At 35.2% G+C, this 19,383-nt stretch overlaps 1 protein-coding gene across 2 annotated transcripts in view; it reads right to left on the reverse strand.

Moving 5' to 3' along the window:
- Positions 1–19,383, reverse strand: part of MSRB3 (methionine sulfoxide reductase B3) — a 163,339-nt gene that overhangs the window by 122,183 nt on the left and 21,773 nt on the right. The window contains exon 2 of one of the 2 annotated variants that reach the window (XM_032347146.1): positions 9,776–9,902. The exons of the other annotated variant lie outside the window; for it this stretch is intronic. Within the exon in view, the coding sequence (XP_032203037.1) occupies positions 9,776–9,851 (76 nt within the window). The 5' untranslated portion in view covers positions 9,852–9,902. The remainder of the gene's footprint in view (positions 1–9,775; positions 9,903–19,383) is intronic. 2 annotated transcript variants of the gene reach the window in all.

Genomic DNA, 19,383 nt, shown 5'->3' on the forward strand with positions numbered 1-19,383 from the left:
AAAAAAAGTAAAAAATTTTTATATTTTTCTTTATCACCGAGACAACTAAAGAAAAGGCATAAGATTTCTCCTGAATTATTCAGTACCTCCTTGAAAGACAGAGTACATACATATCTTGGTTACCTTTGCAGTCCCAGCACCTAGCAATGTGCCTGGGCAAGAGTACGTACTAAGTAAGTATATGCTGCATTTAAATATTTATTCAACCCCCCATTTTAATTATTTGTATTTAAATTTTCTTCCAAAAAGATGTTTTCTAAATGATGACTTTGGCTATGTTTCTTGGAATTTAATTTAAAAACTGCAACAACAGGGGTGCCTGGCAAGCTCAGTCAGTGGAGCATGTGTCTCTTGATCTTGGAGTTGTAAGTTCAAGCCCCACATTGGGTGTAGAGATTACTTAAAAAATAAAATCTTGGGGCACCTGGATGGCTCAGTGGGTTAAAGCCTCTGACTTCGGCTCGGGTCATGGTCCCAGAGTCCTGGGATCGAGCACTGCATCAGGCTTTCTGCTTAGCAGGGAGCCTGCTTCCTCCTCTCTTTCTGCCTGCCTCTCTGCCTGCTTGTGATCTCTGTCTGTCAAATAAATAAATAAAATCTTTTAAAAAATAAATAAATAAAATAAAATAAAATCTTTTAAAAAATTGCAACATTAATATTTTAAATCAGTGCAATTAAGAAAAGAATAATTGATGATAGATTAATTTTTTTCTTTTATTACCATTCTGAATCCTCTCTTGAGTTCCACATTCAAATCTTCTGTTACAGGCTAATAATCCATTAAATATTTGGATTTAAGACCAAGAGATTACCTAATCCAGCACTTTCCAAAATGTAATCTGTAACACACTGGCTCCAAAAAAAAAAAAAAAAAAAGTTAATAGGTTGTTCTTACAAGGAGGTTGGGGTGGGTGGGTGGGTAGAGGGTTGGTGAGAATAAATTTCCACAGTCAAACTATATTGGAAAAATCAAGGTTACATGGGCTTTTTAATGAAGATCTTCTCAGAGATTTTTCTTAATACTGATGTGCATTATTAAACATGTGGTATTTCAGCACACCATTACTTTACACGCTACTACAAAAGTAAAAAAGAGTTGTCAATGACATAATATTTTCTCACATGGTTGGTTAAACTGCATCCTCATTATCAAGATGATAAACTGTAAAAACAGAAGTTATAAAATATGATAGCATGCAGTTTCTCAGTGTGACAACAGGATCACTTTTACAGGGTATTCATTAGTGTACCTCAAGTTATAACTTGGGAAGTGAGGACCTTCTAGTCCAAACCTCTCATGAGGAAACCAGGCCCTAACAAAGTTACTTGACGTGGTCACACACCTGGTTAATGAGAGCCAGGCTCTCTTGTCTGCAGTGTTCCTACTTTAATTTATTCATTCATTACATTTCTTTCTTGAACTCCTGCTTTGTTGTGCTTTAACATGCCCATCTTTTACTAACCCATGTGCTCACAGTCCATTCCCACCCCCATGTCGCCATCCCCACCCCTACGACTTCCTGCTAATTACATCTACACATTCCTTCAATATCTGTCATTGCTTCAGATCCTATTCCAAGAAGCCAGTCAGCCATTCTGTTCAGAAAGAAGCAGAGTGCTTCTCACTTCTCTTACTCCCTCCATAGGAGGGAAAGCAAAGGAGGAAGTGTTTATGTAGAATCATAAAACCATTAAGTATATAACTTCCTTCACCCTATAGATAACAAAACCTGGACCCAAAGTGGCCATCTTTCTTACCAGGATATACATTTCTCAAAAACAGAGGTCAGATTATTTACAATGTGACATTATTTTGATACATAAGAGGATGCTACTTCATTCATTCCACAAATATTTATCAAACACCTATTAAATGACAAGATACAATTCTAGTTGCAGAGTTATAGTAGTGAACTAAAGAGGCAAAAAAATTTCTGCCTTTCCGGAGCTTCCTCTGAAGGAACCAAGGATTTTCCTACATTAGAAATAGATTTTGGCCAATCAAACCCATCACCTTTCCTGGACATATTTAATGTCCCACCCCTCCTTTTTTAATTTTTCCAGCTTATTTTCCTGTAGAGCCAGAGATTAAAGTGGCACATAATACATGGGAAATGTAAGATAATGTTAATACCTGAAGGTCATATCTAATCGTGAAAGATTTGAAAAGATTGTTAAGTCATTCCCGGTTTACAGATGAAAAGCAGGAATAAAAGGCATAAAGCAGATTAATGGGGCCAGAAAGCAAGTTGGTAGTAGAAACAAGCTAATAAATACAGACTAAGCTTCCAATCTGTTTCTTCATCAATACCAGTAATAGGACAGCAAGATCTGAAACTTACAATGTTATCTAAAATTTGAACAAGAACTATTAAAATATTAATCAAAATGGAATATAGTATGAACAGCTGTCTCATTCTGTGAGCCAAAATGCACTTCTACAACAAAACAAAATCTTAAAAACTATAGCTATAGAATTTTGGATTTTCTTTGCTTACTTAAAATTAAAATAATCTAATGATTTAAATTAGCCCTCCATTCTTTGCTTGCAATTATATGGCTGGATATAATAAATATATCTAGTGTTGAAGGAAATGGTTATCATAGTAGTTGGATAAATTTACATTCTCTAAATGTATAGCTCTTACAAATCACCTAAATAACATCTTTGTCCTTCCTTGGTATATTTTTTATAACATACATTTTTAAGTGGCTAATACAAATACAAGTATACTAAATGTAAAAAAAGAAAAAAAATAGGGAATTGAAATAAATGAATGGAAATTTTAAATTTTTAAATAAATGGTTGATTTTAAATGCAAATGCACAGAAATTAGAAATAATTTGCCACTGCATCTCAATAAAAACTTTTAAAAAGTATTTTAAATTAAAATGTATCTAGCAAAAGCAGTAATGAGAAATTTAACCTCTAAACAAAATATTTCAGATGAATCTACAAATTGGAAAAGACTGACAATGACAGTTCATCGAGTATCTAGCCTCAATATTAGTGAGTCTTTGTGAACTGCCAAAAAGGCCTCATTTCTTCACTAAACATGTTTGTTGTTGAGAGCGAAACGTAGTTCCGGCTTGTTTGCATAAACCCTTCTATACAATCTGACAGGTAACATTCTTGTGAGCATGTTTAGTTAGATAAACATCTAATAAGATCTTATCTAATAAGATCATTATCTAATCTAATCTAATATCATTAGATCATTATCTAATCTTATCTAATAAGATCATTATATATAAGATATGTATAATCTTATATATAAGATTCCCAAGAGTCCATATTGTCTAGATAATCTAACCCTGCAGAATTATCATTTGTTTTCAGAACTCATCAACACGGTTTATATTCTTTACAGTCACTGTTAATTAGTCAACCAGTGAGTTTCTCAAACTAAAATTTTTTTTATCTTTTGTTCATGCCCATTTTTATCTCCCTTGCTATTAGATATTGCTACATATTTTATAACCATTAATGTATATATGAAGAATTTATTCCATATTTAATAAAAAATTAACAAAATCCACATTTAACAAACCATATGCCCAACATCTTATCCATACAGATGTATTGTGCTACAGTAATTTAGCTTTGTGCACAAATAGTTTTTAAAATTCATATTGTAATTAGATGTCATACAGCAAATTTTCAACATTAACATTAAAACTTTATTATATCATAGAGCTACTAAAACAATTAGTTTTAGAAAAAATATAGCTGCATCAGAGTACTCATTAATCAACATTTTAAATATAATTTTTCTTAGTTTCCAAAAATATTTTAATTCATGCTTAACAATCAACATGTTAAACCAATAACATTTTCAAGATTCTATAAAAAGTCAAAACATAGCAAAACAAAATGTGAAATTTTCTTTCATTCTTGGGTGGTCTGCTGAAGAAAATTTAGTTGCATATAATGCTATAAATTACTGTTAAATCAGCTATTTGGATTTAAGATAAGTTAATTTATGAAAACTTGTTTTAGTTTATAGAAAGTCTATACATGAAAGACAATTTCGATGAGATGTCCAAGCCTAAGGGACTTGGAATCCTATTGAAAATGGAAAAAGGTTTTGCACTCTACAAATATTGTTTGAACAAAATATAAGCAGAAAAACTTGTGGCTGGTAAATCCATATGTTCTTAACTGGATATTCTTTACGTACTTTTGTTTACGTTTTCACCATGCACCTATGTGCTTGTGATAGCAGTACACTTGCATGCTGCAAAAGAATGTAAATCTAGTGCCATCTACCGGAAAAAGTCGGTACAATTCAATTAGTCGTAGATCATTTTGTGAATTATGTGAGTTGAAATTTGTAGGTCTATTTTTTAAATATTATCTGTTTCTTTTTAAAAAAATCTCCCCAAAGTATTTTTAATATATTCAAAGAAGTTAGGTAAGATGAGCATGTAAGACAATGGTGTAACTGAACAATGGCGGGCATTAATCTAAACATGCAGGAGAGAATTCTATTGGTGGTATCAATAAAGAAATCAGATATACTATATTCTAATGAGTTTTTAATGTTAGTATAATGTGTATTGTTTAGAACACATGTTCTGAACCTGTGGTCAAAGAGCCCTCCCTTAAGGGTTTCAGAATATAATTTAACAGAAAAAAATGAAATTATATGAAAAATTGTGTGTATGTTCACAAATGTACTTTCTGGGGGAGGAGAATCATAACATTTATCAAAGAATCATGGAGATGATTCATCTTTTCATAACCCTGAAAGGTTAAAAAATAAAACTGGCATAGAAAGCCAATCTATGTAGTAGATGAACAGCAAGCACACTGATGACCTCAATCCTTTTTTTTTTTTTAAGTATAAAAACATACCATCAGATGCCATAAATGAACTGTTCCCAGCTTCAACTTGGATAGTAGTTATTCTTACTTATGCATGTTGCTTTGGTGCATGTCTGCTGTAGCTCCTCTTTACAAATGGAAAATTTAAAGCATAGCAAATGACATTAACTTGCTCCAGAGAAAAGTGATCAAAAGAGCTGGAATTCTTAATTCTCAAAATAAGCATAATATGTTCCTATTCCCTTCCTCAAACAGTTTATCTACCACTAAAATTCAGACTGTGAGAAAAGTAAAAGCAAGTCTGGATAATACACAATGAATCCATGTTACCACTTTTTTGCTCTTTGTTTAGCTACAATGTGTTTTATACCTACCATATCAACTATATCGTATTAAATGCAACAAAGTGAGAAAAGAGAAATCGTTTTTCATAATATATTCAAAAGGCAGCAAAACTACGAACTTTGTTTTTAATCTTCCCATGTAAAAGAATCTCAAATAAATGTGTACTATCTGTTACAGCTATCACTTCACCTACTTGTAAACTTTCCAAAGGTTTATTCATTCATTTAACAAATATTTATCAAGTACCAGGCATTGTGCTAAGCTCTGGAGAGTTCTAGTTATACAGATGATATTCTATGACTTGCAAACACCATTTGCAAAATATCTCTCTTTAAAACTTCTCATTTCTACATTAGGATATTATGATATCTTTACAAACTACATCACAGCCATGTGCCTGTTAAAAACGCCAATGAAGTAAAGTAACAACCACGTGTTACATGTACAATGTTAGAGAAAAGTATAATTTATCACTGCAATTAGTACTATTTAGACAAACACTCTCACTTGGCTGAAAGCTACCAGGCTATCTAGCCTAAGCTACAATTAGACTTAATTTTTATCAGGCACTGAAACTATGTAGAAAATTGTGCTTCCTAATCCCTCCTCAGATAATGCTTCAGTCTTGATATAGTGGTAAGTAATTCTAATGTTCAAATGTGGAAAAGATTTCTGTCCTCCCACCATAACCTAGGAGATTTTTTAAAAATAAATTCCCAGCCATTAATTAGCACTGAGCCTCTAGATTTGATTAAGCCAGGGCCAAAAGTAAAAACAACAGTTAATAAAATCACAGAACTGAATAGATGATTTAATTTGAATTCTTTGTTTTAAAGATAAAGATACTGAGATCAGAAGAGGTTTACATGTTCATGGTATACAAGGTAGTGATAGGGCTGTGGTTAGGAGTTCTCTGACTCCTATCCCAGTGCTCTTTTATGCAAAATGAAACTGTTATAGGAAATTAAGAAAAAAATCTGAGAAAGAAATTACGTTTAATTACAAACATGAGTGAACCATAACTCAGATACACTTAATAAGCTCTAAATTAAACTTATGCTTTATTAAAAAATAAGAAGCAAAGGAAGTCAAAGCTGAAAAATGATAGGTCACCCTTTTAGGATATGGCCTCCATTCAGATTAATCCAGTTATAATCAATTTTAAGAGTCTGTCCCAATTATTTTTTGGTTGTGGAATTATTTCATATTGAGTAATATCGGAAATTAGCAGGGTATTGGCTAAGGGAGCAGAAATCTTTTTGATTTAAAGAGATTTTTGTTGTAATGGGTTTTGACCAGGGAACAATAAATTAAAGCAAGACTCCAGACTTTCACCTTAATTTCCTATATCTTCAATTTTGACCTCTTCCCTCCCTACTTATACAAAGTAATAGGAACTAACATTCCCACTTTAATTCACTTTTATTTTTCAAAATATAGTTTGCTTCATTCCTGTTGAACTTAATTTCTTCAACATTCCTGTATTTCTAAGAATACAATTCTGTTAGAGAAATGGATGGTACCGATTTTACTAATATTTAAATCATCAAGTACATAAATGCTAGAAAGACTGACTTTTAAAATGCTTTAAAAAGTGGTGCTTGAATGACTAAGGCATTATGGAATACTATTCTAGCCAATTCATCTATCAAACTAAAATGGATCTGCAAGCCAGAAAGATACTTTGGCTTCCATCAGTACTGGATAGTAAGAATAAAAGAAACATATATATTTATAGGACTTGAATTCTGGTTAGGCAAGATGTATAAGTAAAAGAAAGAGATAAAAACAACAGATTGAGAGGATTATTTCTCAATCAGAAAGTGCATTTATGGTTCTTATTAAAGTGAAAATAGTTAAATGAAAGGACATATTTATATGTTCTCAAAAGTCTATTGTACTACAAAATACAAAGATGATAGATAGAAGAAAAGAAAGAAAGAAAGAAAGAAAGAAAGAAAGAAAGAAAGAAAGAAAGAAAGAAAAGAAAGAAATCTATAGTGAACTCAGTGATAGTTACATATGGTGACTTGCTAAATCCTTGCCATGGTTCTATGCACTTTTCACATCCTAATCTATTTCACCCCCACAGCTAACTTTCAGGTGAGTGCTATTATGAACTCCCATCTTACAAACAAGGAAGCCAAGGTACACAGCTAGTTAAGTAGCAAAACCAGACTTCAAATTCTGTCAAATCCCAGAATTTGTGTGCTTAAGCACCATGTGGTAATGGTTATTGCTTAGGAATTATCAGGTTTGTTGAATGTATCTTTGAATCATTTTGATATCAAAATTTAAAGATACTTATAGCTCAATTAAACAATTTCATTATGAAATCCTTCAATTTCATGATTCTAATATCTCGAGGAATATACCATTAATTAGTTTATTTATTAATAAGTTGTCACCACAAATATTTAGGCTCCTCTGTGTATAGAACACTCATGTTACAGAACACTACTGGTGTTCTTACACTTTGGGGATTTTTTCAGTGGAAAACATGGTAATTATGTATAAACTAAATAACTTTCATACTCCCACTGTCATATATAGTATATACTTAGGAAAAAGTTCCACATGACACAGGGACTACATTGATTGATGTTCTCCCTCAAGCTCATATACAATTCAGCAGGTAAACCTTATCAGTTCTACAACCTAAAAATCTCTCAAATCATCTCCCCTCTTTTTGTTTGGTTTGGTTTGGGTTTTTTGTTTTGTTTTGTTTTTGTTTTTTATTTTTTGAGAGAGAGAGAGAGAGAGCAGGGGAGAGGCACAGGGAGAGGGAAAGAGAGAATCCCAAGTGGACTCCACACCCAGCATGGAGCCCAACAAGGGGCTCATTCTCAAGACCCTGAGATCATGCCCTGATCTAAAATCGAGAGTTGGGTGCTTAACTCACTGAGCAACCCAGGTGCCCCCATCTCCCTTCTTTCCAAACCAACTGTTATGGCCACTGCTTAGACTCAGCATTTCATGAGTCCCTCCCACCTCAAATTCCTTCGGTGTTCTCTGCTGGGGCACTGCAAGGGCATGGCTAGCTCAGGGAGGCAAAAGAACTGCAAGAGTCATGAATTAAGCTTCATGAGCTTCTCAAGTCATCATAAATAGCCATAAAATCTATTTTTAAACAAACAGACATTTACTACCCAAATACAGCTTCAAGAAAAAGGCCTTAGCTACCCTTCAAATCAAGTTGCCATCCTAGTCATCCCATAGAAACATCTGGAACCAACATTGACCTTCCACCATACTAAATCAAGAATCCCTATAAAATGCAAATCAAGTCATGTTATTTCCCCTTCATCCCTTCCCCAAGACTTAAATTTCTTAAAGCATCGTATGAGGCGTTTCATGACTTGGCTACCTTCCTTCCTCACCTGTTGCACGTGCCGTCATCCACCCAAGCTATCCGTATGAAATAACCTGCATCTCACAGAACATACTTTGCTCTTTCAGACCTTTACATCTTACCCATGCTACTCCATATCCTAGAATTGTCCTTTCCATTTTTTGGCTAACTGATGTTCATAGACTGAGATTCCGCTTAAAAACTACATCCTCTGTGAAGTCCTCCTCTAAACCTCAGAGACCTTCCCTCCTTTACAAAAATTTTGCCCCTAACCCAAGAGCTTCTGTGAGTTCTTTCTCTGAGTTCCCCTAACATCCCAGGCACAAATATCTTTTATTTAGTGCTATCACCATAAGGTTCAAAGGTCCTCCTCACACAATGTCATTTCCACCTTGAGCTAGTGAAAGACATCGGCTTGATCTTGTTTATCACTGTATCCTCACTGCTTCCCACAATGCCTGGCACACACGGTTAATATTCAATGAGTGTTTAATGAGTTGGAATTAAATTCTCTATACAAGACAGTAATAGAGATATGTACATTAATAGAAAATATAAATAATATTGAAAATTTTTTCACCAAAAATATCTGGTCATTGTGATTTTCATAATAAAATTAAAATATTAAATTTATGCTATAGGCACACTGAAATTTTGGACTTTCATGCTCCACTTGTGTACATGCTTAGAAAACTATAGTGGTTCTAAATTAAGAACCAGTTGACACAAGCTGATTTTGTTGTTATTTCATCATTGTTAAGGAGAACATCATTTCTTTTTAACTAAAACAAATAAGTAACTTTATTATACTAAAGTTGTTCATTTTCATTTTTCCTTTCCCAAAGTAATGGCCACATGTGGAATGAAAAGAATTTTCATTCTCCTTGAACAAGACGAATATCCTGTTTGTGTGATTTGGGGCAGTTTCTTATGAAGACTGCCAGCCTCTTATGAATGTTATGATTTTCAGATGTGTAGTGTGCATTAAAGAACAAGAAGATATCATGAAATATTAGTGACAATTATAGACTGAGCAAAGAAACTGGACAATGTTTCCAAGGGTTATAAGGATCATGGAAATGAATGTTACTCAAAGTAGAGTGGTGATTTATAACCAATTTCCGTCTTCAAATTAGGGCCCAAGTGAAAGAAAACGGAATTTAGCAAAGCATTCTGGTGTATCATTTCCTGCAGCAGAAACACCCACCCAGACTAGTGCCCTCACTAGGTACAGGACAAGAAGCAGCAACCTGAGGGAAGCCCACAGGCTCGCAGGGCTACTGGCTGGCTCTTTGTCACCAAATGCAGCAGGTTGAATGCAGACATCACTGTGATATCTTCACCAACAGAACGAGAGGCAAAGAACAGGGGCAAGAGCTGAGTAGGAGAAAAAAGAAAACAAAAACCAATTAAAACATCACAAATGTTAAACACATTCATTGCACAATTGATGGTTATGGTTTTATCTGGAACTGAACCCATACACACAGTGGTAATAAATTTCAAATGCCTATTTTTCAGATGGTGAGCTTACTTTCAACCCAGACTTATTTATATCTTATGAATAAAATACACACAATATAAAAGTGTAATCTGTGAACACATTTTGCAAGAGGTCAGAAAAGAGACGAAGTTTGAAACATTTGAAAAGAATTAGCATTTATGGAGTGAGCTTGTACCATGTGACAGGAACTGTCTGGGGCCCAATATACACATTGTATCATTTAATTCTTACAATAAACCTAGGAGGTACGTTTTATCCCCCAATAATATGTGAGGAAATCGAGGCTCAAAGGTCCAAGGGCACAGAGCAAATAACCAGTGGAAAAAGGATTAGAAAACCCTGTTATATCTCACTGCAAAGCTCTGTTCTTTCCTTACACCATGCTGCCTCCTTCCAGCAATTATTTGTAAATCTTCCTCCCTGGAGAAGATTGTAAAATACTGAAAGATTAAGAGATGCCTTTGTTATAGTTTCTTTTTCTTTTCTTTCTTTTTTAAATAGAGAACCAAATAACCTACAGACAACTAGGAGACTTCACTTTAGAAAGTGTTAAGTTTGAGCAAAGCATAGCAAATATGAATTTTCATTTGATTTTATCATTTATAATTTCAAGGTCAATTCTGTGAATAATATTTACAACCTAACCTTAAAAAGGGTAAAAAGATTTGTAAAGGTTTTGGAAATGAATCTATGTGGAAAAATCTCAAAATTGTATGAGTGTTAAACTTCAGAGAAAAGCTCAGTCAGGATTTTCTTAAAGTTTTGTACAACCTTTCAATTGCTAAAGATTAACTTCAAATGAAGATGGAAAAAACTAGACTAGTACTAACTCTTAATAACTTATTTTAAATTGGCATTATAAGTGACTGTAACTACTGCATGTCCAAAAATGGATGTAAAATGAATGTCTTATCCATTTCCTGGCCCTCATCCCCCCAGAATAAAAGTCTGTTCCTGGTCTCTTCTGACATCCTTGAAGAACAACACATAATAAACAGTAATATATTTTACCAAATCATTCTGGAGTGTATCTGACAGAAATCTGCTTGTATTAACATACCTGAACTCTGACTTCTCCAAACTAAACTCACTACAAAATTAAAACATTTTTGTGTTACTAACTGGAGACAAAAGGGAGGAAGAGGGAAGGTAAGTATCACAATGCACAGCTGAAAAGAACCATTAAACATAAATAAACATGTCATTTTCACGAGTGACTGCAGAGCAGGGAAAAGAGCATTCCTTTGGAGCAGACTACTGACTAATAAAAGATCAAAGGTCTATACCTCACAACACTATAAATAAAAATGTATTTTTTTTTCCTTGTGACCTTCTCTGAGAGGAATAAAGTGTGCACGATAAATGTAATTACTTAGCAAAGCTGCAGCCTCATTGTGCTCCACAGCTGACCATAAAACGTCTTCCTATTCTGTTTCATCAACTGCTGTACCAGGCAGCCTGCGCGCCTACCGATGGCCTCGGCCATCTGGCTTGTGTCAAAGCCAGCGCACAGGAAGAAAGGGAGTGATGTCACGCTGCAGGTCAGGCAAAGAACAAAGATGTATTCTACAATTAAAAGCTGAGGGCCTCGAATACCAGGGGCCCTCAGCCCTCCAGCGTGATGTGACTGCGTGATTTAACGTCCCGGCTCTTGCTTTTATTGCTACCCAAATAGCCAGGGCTCCATCTAGTGGTGAATCAGTTTTGCCCAATTTTCTTTAAAAGAGAACCCATAATGTGTTACCTTAGTTGGCGCCAAGAAAGTGCAGCAACTAAAATGATTGGTAACTTTTAGAGCAGTCTAGTCTTTTTACACTGAAGAATGCAAAAATCATGATTCATTACAATGTTCTCCAATTTAAAACCCTACAAAGCACACATTTCACAGGGTAGGGTACCATATTTTTTTTTAATGCCTTAATCCTCATGATAGCAGAAAACAACAGCTAATTTTGCAAAATGCCTGTAAAGTGACATTACTTACACACTATTCTGAAAATATGTCATCATTAAAATGTAAAGTGAAAAACCATTCTAAAAAATGGACACATGCATCTGGACACCTTGATGAAATCCAACTCATAATCTTATACATCAATGGAACAAAAGAATCATAGTTATTAATATGGTTCTAACATGTGATGCCAAGAGCAACCCTCTCTAGAACAGAAAAAGAAACATCTTTATGCTGAAATGATTTAACACAATTAATTTTTAATGTTTTCCATATACGTTTGCAGTAAATGAAATTAAACATTTTGACAAAGTGATCTAAAATACAGAACACATTTGGACGAAAGACGGGCCATCGCAGTGGATATGTGTGAGCAGTGGATGTGTGTGAGCTCTGGATGTGCGTGAGTCCTGGGTGGGAATGCTGGCCCTCCCCTAACTAGTTGTATTACCTTGGACAAACTGCTTACCCCCTCAGTGCCTCAGATCCCTCAACTTCAAAATAAACGAATTGGTAAAAAGCACTTGGAACAATTCCTTGCACATAGTATACACTCAGCAAATGTTAGCTATTATTAGCTATTGACATGTACAAATATTTGCTATATTTTAAAATTATATGAATTAGATATTTCTAACAGTCGGTTTACACCCAATCCTATTTAGAGTCTCCAAAGACTCTTTTTGAAGCCACAAAGCTTGCTACTCTTTGATGCATTTCCACAGTAAATTATCATCCTAACGAAAATGGTAAGATAAAGATTTCCTAAGGATAATCGCTGATGAAACCCTTAGCATGTGGCAGGCACTATTCTAAGCACTTCAGTTTATTAGCTCTTTTAAGCCCTGCGGTCTTATGTGAGGCATACATCATTTTCCATTTTTAGATGCAGAGACTGAGGCATAGGAAGGTCAAGTAACTTGACTAAAATCCTAGAGCCACTGAGGCCCAGGGCCCTTACTTAACTGGACTAAATGTTTTAGCAGGTTTGAACACAAGCCACGGAGCTCCAGGACCAGTGCTCTTGACCATGACACAACTGGAAAGGAAAAGCTGAGGCTGGACCAGCTCACTCTAAATCCTCTGACTCTATGGGTCCCTACTAGATACTGTGACTGACAATAAACATTTCATAAGGATTCGGTCAATTCCAGAAGAATATCTGAAGATTGTCTCTCTGAACACTGAGTGAAACAAGTAAGGCATTAGGAAAGAACAGTCTGAGACACTCTCCGACTTCTGCATTCGCTCTCTCTGTTCCACCAGACGCAACTTCCCCTTTTTTCTTTCACTTTCAAAATTTTTCTCTCAACTTCTTGGACACACCTTTAGGACATCTCCAAAACATGCCTAGAATTGACTTCCCTTGACTATACCAAAGCTTCAGTATGTTGATAGTATAGTACTTTTGAGGCCAAAAAAGCCGATAGCTACATACACCCATCATGCCAACCCCCCTACAAAAAAACCTGAAGTTTTAGTTTGGCAGTTTTCTTCTTCTGACACTCCCTGAGCCACAGGGTAAGGTCCCCAGCCAGAAACAATCTAGTCCAAAAAGAGGCAAGAGAAGCACATGCATCTGAGGGCTGTTATCTTTGAGGAAAGAATTAGCATTAAACACCCTGTGGAAATTAGCACTGAGTGAGGACCACTCAGAAAACCTCTAATTCTCTGAGTTTGTCCCCAACTTCCTCACTTTTGTATTGTCTTTGGTATTCCACATGGCAGAATAACATTTATAAATAATCAACATGTTATGTTTTTAATGCCAGACACATGTCCTATGCATCTTTCTAATTTCCCAGAATATCCAATACATCATTTTGGAAATAATTTGGTGTTTTAAAACTCTGGCTAAACAAGACCTAATGAGCAGTAACACACTATGTATTAAGAACAGAATTATACCTCGGTGGTCAGTAGGTTAGGCATCTGCCTTCGGCTCGGGTCATGATCCAGGATCCTGGGATGGAGTCCCAAATCGGGCTCCCTGCTCTGTGGGGAGCCTACTGCTCCCTCTCCCACTCTCCCTACTCTCTCTGTGTCAAATAAATAAATAAAATATTTTTTTTAAAAAAGAATTAGAATACATAATTGTCTAATTTTCTGATTAAAACTTTTCGATGATTCTCCAATGCACATTTCAGGGTTTCCCAACCCCTGTTCTGGGAAACAGGAGATACACTTTCAAACAAGTCTGTAGTCAACTAGTTGTGGAAATGTTACCCAATAAAAAGAATCCAAGAGGCTTTCTAGTAAATACTTGCTTCACTTGTCTCAACTGGTGCCTCTCAAATGATTTTGACCATAGAAAAACCTCCACATCTCTCTTCATTCCATATACTTAACTCTCCTTGTTGCCACTCCTAACCTCTCCCATTCTGGTCCCCACTGAGGGACCAAGCTTGTGATCACATCCCTTACAACAATTTTCAGGGCACTGATTGCTTATGTCTCTGTTTTCCTCTTCTAGATTATACAGTTCCTAAGCAGAGGGATGGTCTCTTTCTCCTCTTTGTATCCCAGTACCTGGCACCCAAAAGCCATGATGTACTGAGTGAGAGAATGACCACATCCATGACAGATTCCATGGGTCACCATTTCCCACCTTGACTTCTCTGCCATCTCAACTGCTAATGGTGCTTAAAGATGATAATTTGAATTAAAACTGGGTGGTTCTTTCACAGGAATTAGCAGTTCCTATAAAGAGGTAGGAAGTAGAAAATGCAATCTGACTTGAGATCCAAAGATAATTCAAATGCTCTATTTTGGTTAAAAAAAAAAAAAATATTTCTCATCTTTTTCCCTCCCAAACTGCCCTCCAAAAAGTTAGCTAAAATTAGTTTGCTGGTTTTTTGGTTTGAGTTTATTTTTATTTCCTTTTACTTTTTTCCTTGCAGTTAAACAATAAACTGCCAAAGAAAGATAGTATAAACAGGGAATCCAGAGAACTCACAAAGTTGTTCATCAGCTCCAGAAGAAACGAGCTGATTGTCCTAGTGCATTTAAAGTGTCAAACCTAAAGGTCAAACGTCTCTTTCCAATAAATGCCAAAGGAATGTCTACATCAGTTGTTTTCCACAGGCTAGTAAAATATCCCCTGCTAAACACTGGGGTCAACAGAGAGCTGACAAATTTGAATTTTGTCGAAGAAGGACAAAATAAAAACAAAGTTCCAAACCCTAATCTCACCACAGTATCAGAAAAGAAAGACTGTTAACACCAAGAACGAGGAAAACAATCTTCTGAATAGAATATATTTAGTTTCGTGTGGAAATTATTTTTCATTATTGTTGTCTTTCTCATTTCATTATGAAAAGAAGAAACTTCATCATGGGCCAGCACTTGGGAATTACTAATCTAAATGTCTACTATAAAGTTCTATAAAAATATTGTTCTTATCAACACAGTGCCTAGTACAGTTTACGTTCAGCTAATGTTGGTGGAATGAATTGTTCAATCAGTCATTTACTTCTTCCAACCAACAGGCCATTAGCTAGAACTGGGCATCCCTTTTGTTAAGCAAAGATCTGTTTGTATTTGTTGTAAGAAACAGCCAGAATTCTGGTTACTCAGAATTCTAAATCAATCTTCCAAACCATTTAGAGATCACACTTTTAAGATAAGGAATTTATAAAAGTTACTCAGTTCATGTGCAGAAGCTCCTATGGAAAACAATGTGTTAAGAGGAAATGAATATGCAGAGATGTAGATACAGTCTGCACTCTCAAAAAATGTACTAGCCTAGATGGAAACATAACACATGCCTTAAATACCTTAACAGGGGTAGAAATAAAATACATGGAATTTCAGGGAAAGAAATATATATATATTTTTAAATATCTTATTTATTTATTTGACAGACAGAGATCACAAGTAGGCAGAGAGGCAGGCAGAGAGAGAGGTGGAAGCAGGCTCCCTGATGAGCAGAGAGCCTGATGTGCAGCTCGATCCCAGGATCCTGGGATCATGACCTGAGCCAAAGGCAAAGGCTTTAATCCACTGAGCCACCCAGGTGCCCCCAGGGAAAAAAATATTGCTTCCAACTTTGGGGGAGGGCGTTGGTGGTATAGTGGTGAGCATACCTGTCTTCCAACTTTGGGGGAGGGAGTGACAGGGATATGGGGGTGTTGGGAACTAAAACAAGCTGCTTAAAGAAATTTAAAAAAAAAATCTATATATCTATATAGCTATATATCTGGGGTTAGCCATTTTTTAACTTTTGATCTCAAGATCTCTTCATACTCCTAAAAACTATCAAGAACTCAAGAGGTCTTTTGTTTATATGGCTATACCTATCAATATTTACTATATTGAAAATTAAAACTGAGTAATTTAAAAAAAATATTTGCTGGGGCACCTAGGTGGCTCAGTGGGTTAAAGCCTCTGCCTTCGGCTCAGGTCATGATCTCAGGGTCCTGGGATCAAGCCCCGCATTGGGCTCTCTGCTCCGTGGGCAGCCTGATTTCTCCTCTCTCTCTCTCTGCCTGCCTCTCTGCCTACTTGTGATCTCTGTCTGTCAAATAAATAAATAAATAAATAAATAAATCTTTTTAAAAAATAATAAAAAATTTAAAAAATATTTGCTTATTCCATTAAAAAAAACAATTAAAAAATATATTTTAAGTGACATTTTTAGTGAAAAATAACTGCATTATCCAAACCATGAATTTTTATTTTTGCAAATCTCTTTTATAGTTGGCTTAACAAAAAACAACTGAATTCTCATGTCTACTTCTGCATTCAATCTGTTGTGATATGTTTTTTTGGTTTAACTATATATACGAATAAAATCTTGCCTCAGGTATGTTGTTAGAAAAGAGAGGAATATTTTAGTAAGTTTTTTAGAGAACTGTAGATATTTTTCTTTGATACTACATCAAAACTCGACAAATGATAGTCTGAAACTATTATCAATAAAGGTTTTATACAATTACATTAAAACTTAATGCTCTATCTTGCATTTTTTGTTTTTGTTTTTAATTTTTTGTTAACATATATTATTAGCCCCAGGGGTACAGGTCTGTGAATTGCCAGGTTTACACATTTCACAGCACTTACCATAACACATACCTTCCCCAATGTCCATAACCCAACCACCCTCTCTCTCCCCTCCCTCCCCGACAACCCTCAGTTTGTTTTGTGAAATTAAGAGTCTCTTATGGTTTGTCTCCCTCCCAAACCCACCTTGTTTCATTTTTTCCTTCCCTAACTCCCAAACCCCCCACTTTGCTTCTCAACTTCCTCATATCAGGGAGATCATATGATACTTGTCTTTCTCTGACTGACTTATTTCACTCAGCGTAATACCCTCTAGTTCCATCCACCTGGTCGCAAATGCCAAGATTTCATTTCTTTTTGTATCTTGCATTTTGAAAGGATCCTCTGACCGCATGATTTTGTAACATCATGCAATGTTCACTTTAAAAATATTGGTTTACTGGGTGACGCGGATCTTTCATAAGTTGACACATTTCATTATCAATATAAAAAGTCATACTCATTAATATCACCATTGATTTCACCAGAAGAGTCTTTAAGTACTGAGAAGCTGTCAAACAAGCTCACAGAGGTAAACATAAGTTTTCCAAAATTTTATTTTTTACCTTGCAAGCTCGAATTTACCATTGCCAACTAATACTGACAACTGTTTTCCTTAAAGTGAAAGAATCACTTCATTCATTAAGAAAATGCATGCCAGGGGCGCCTGGGTGGCTCAGTGGTTTGGGCTGCTGCCTTCGGCTCGGGTCATGATCTCAGGGTCCTGGGATCGAGCCCCGCATCGGGCTCTCTGCTCCGCAGGAAGCCTGCTTCCCTCTTTCTCTCTCTCTCTCTCTACCTGCCTCTCTGCCTACTTGTGATCTCTGTCTGTCAAATAAATAAATAAAATCTTTAAAAAAAAAAAAAAAAGAAAATGCATGCCAAATATCCAAGTCTAAACAACCACAGTTCGTCTGTTGGTCATTCCATCAAGTAAAATTGTGTTTCAAACAACTGCACAAGCGCTTTGCCTGGAGACAACCACTGTTCTTTGGTATGTAGAAGCCCTTTATAAAAGTGTATTTCCCTTACTTCACACACAATGTTACAAAGATATGTACTCAAGGTCAAGATTTAATTAAATTAATATAAATGTTACTACTTCATCAAGGACATTCTTCTGTGAAAATGGCTTTTCCCTCCATGTGTATGTTAGTAAAGAATAGAATGACTACTAATAAAGTTTGTTGTCACCACCTTGATTCATAGTAAGACACCAGCAGTGTTACCCACTTTTGCTTTTCCAACATCACTGCAAATGTCAACACAATGAAAAAACATCTTAGTATGAAAACAGTTTTCACTTTGTGATTCCCTTAAATGGGTCTCAGAGACTCCAAGAGTCATCAGTCTACACTTTAAGAACTGCCAGTCTGGCACATTGCTGGGCAACAGCACAGTAAATAGTCAATAAATATTTGTGGAATATATGAACATGAACAGAGAAATACATGTATAATTCATCCCATAATGTTTAAGAAACAACAAATGGTTAGAAAACAGTATCAGTAGTCTCTTTAGATTTCTTACTACTTCTCGAGCTAATTAGTACATTTTCTATTTCTTCTAGTCTGTGGACAAATGCAAAATTTTAAACTATTTTATCAAAGGGAAGAGGATAGTCATGACAGATTTCTGAAAGTAATGATTAAGTGCTACAACCCAATTTTCTCAGCACCAATCTTTGAAATACACAAAAGTCTATGTCCTACTAAGGGAAAAGAAAACAAATTTTGAATTACTGCTATCTAGAAAAGGAAAATTAACTTGTTGATAAATTCAACATTTTTCAACCTATATCATATACATGGCATTATTAATTCATGTGATTTCTACTAATAAAAGCCTTCCAAAGAATTAGACCTTTTGAAAATGCTTGAGGGTAACAGAATTGTATCATTAAATAGATTTAGAACTGGAAAAAAAATCTTTGGAGAACACCTAATACATCAATTTTTGAATATGAAGTCATCACCCACCACAAGTAAAATATTATTTATGAGGTGTTTCACACGTAATTTATTAAAAATTAAAACTTTAGATATCAAAGTATGAAAATAAGGTTTTTTAAGAAAGCAACTAGGATGTATTTAGAGTTATCTCTTTAACAATGTCACCCTCATTTTGTTTTCTGACATGAATTCTTGAGTGGGAGAGAGAAGAGTGGAGTTAGAACTCACACCAGGAAAGTGCAGCCTAGACCATCTGTTCCTCAAGTCTATAATCACAGTCTGCCGTATGACTGTGAGTATGTTGTTCATGAAATATCACCCATCATGTGTATCTCAGTGGAAAAAAAAAGTGGGAGAAACAATGAACTGATCCAAACCTCTTATTTTGTAAACAGCAAAACAGAGATA

Source organism: Mustela erminea, chromosome 6 (genome assembly GCF_009829155.1).
Source record: "Mustela erminea isolate mMusErm1 chromosome 6, mMusErm1.Pri, whole genome shotgun sequence".
In the NCBI taxonomy this organism is placed as follows: Eukaryota; Metazoa; Chordata; class Mammalia; order Carnivora; family Mustelidae; genus Mustela; species Mustela erminea.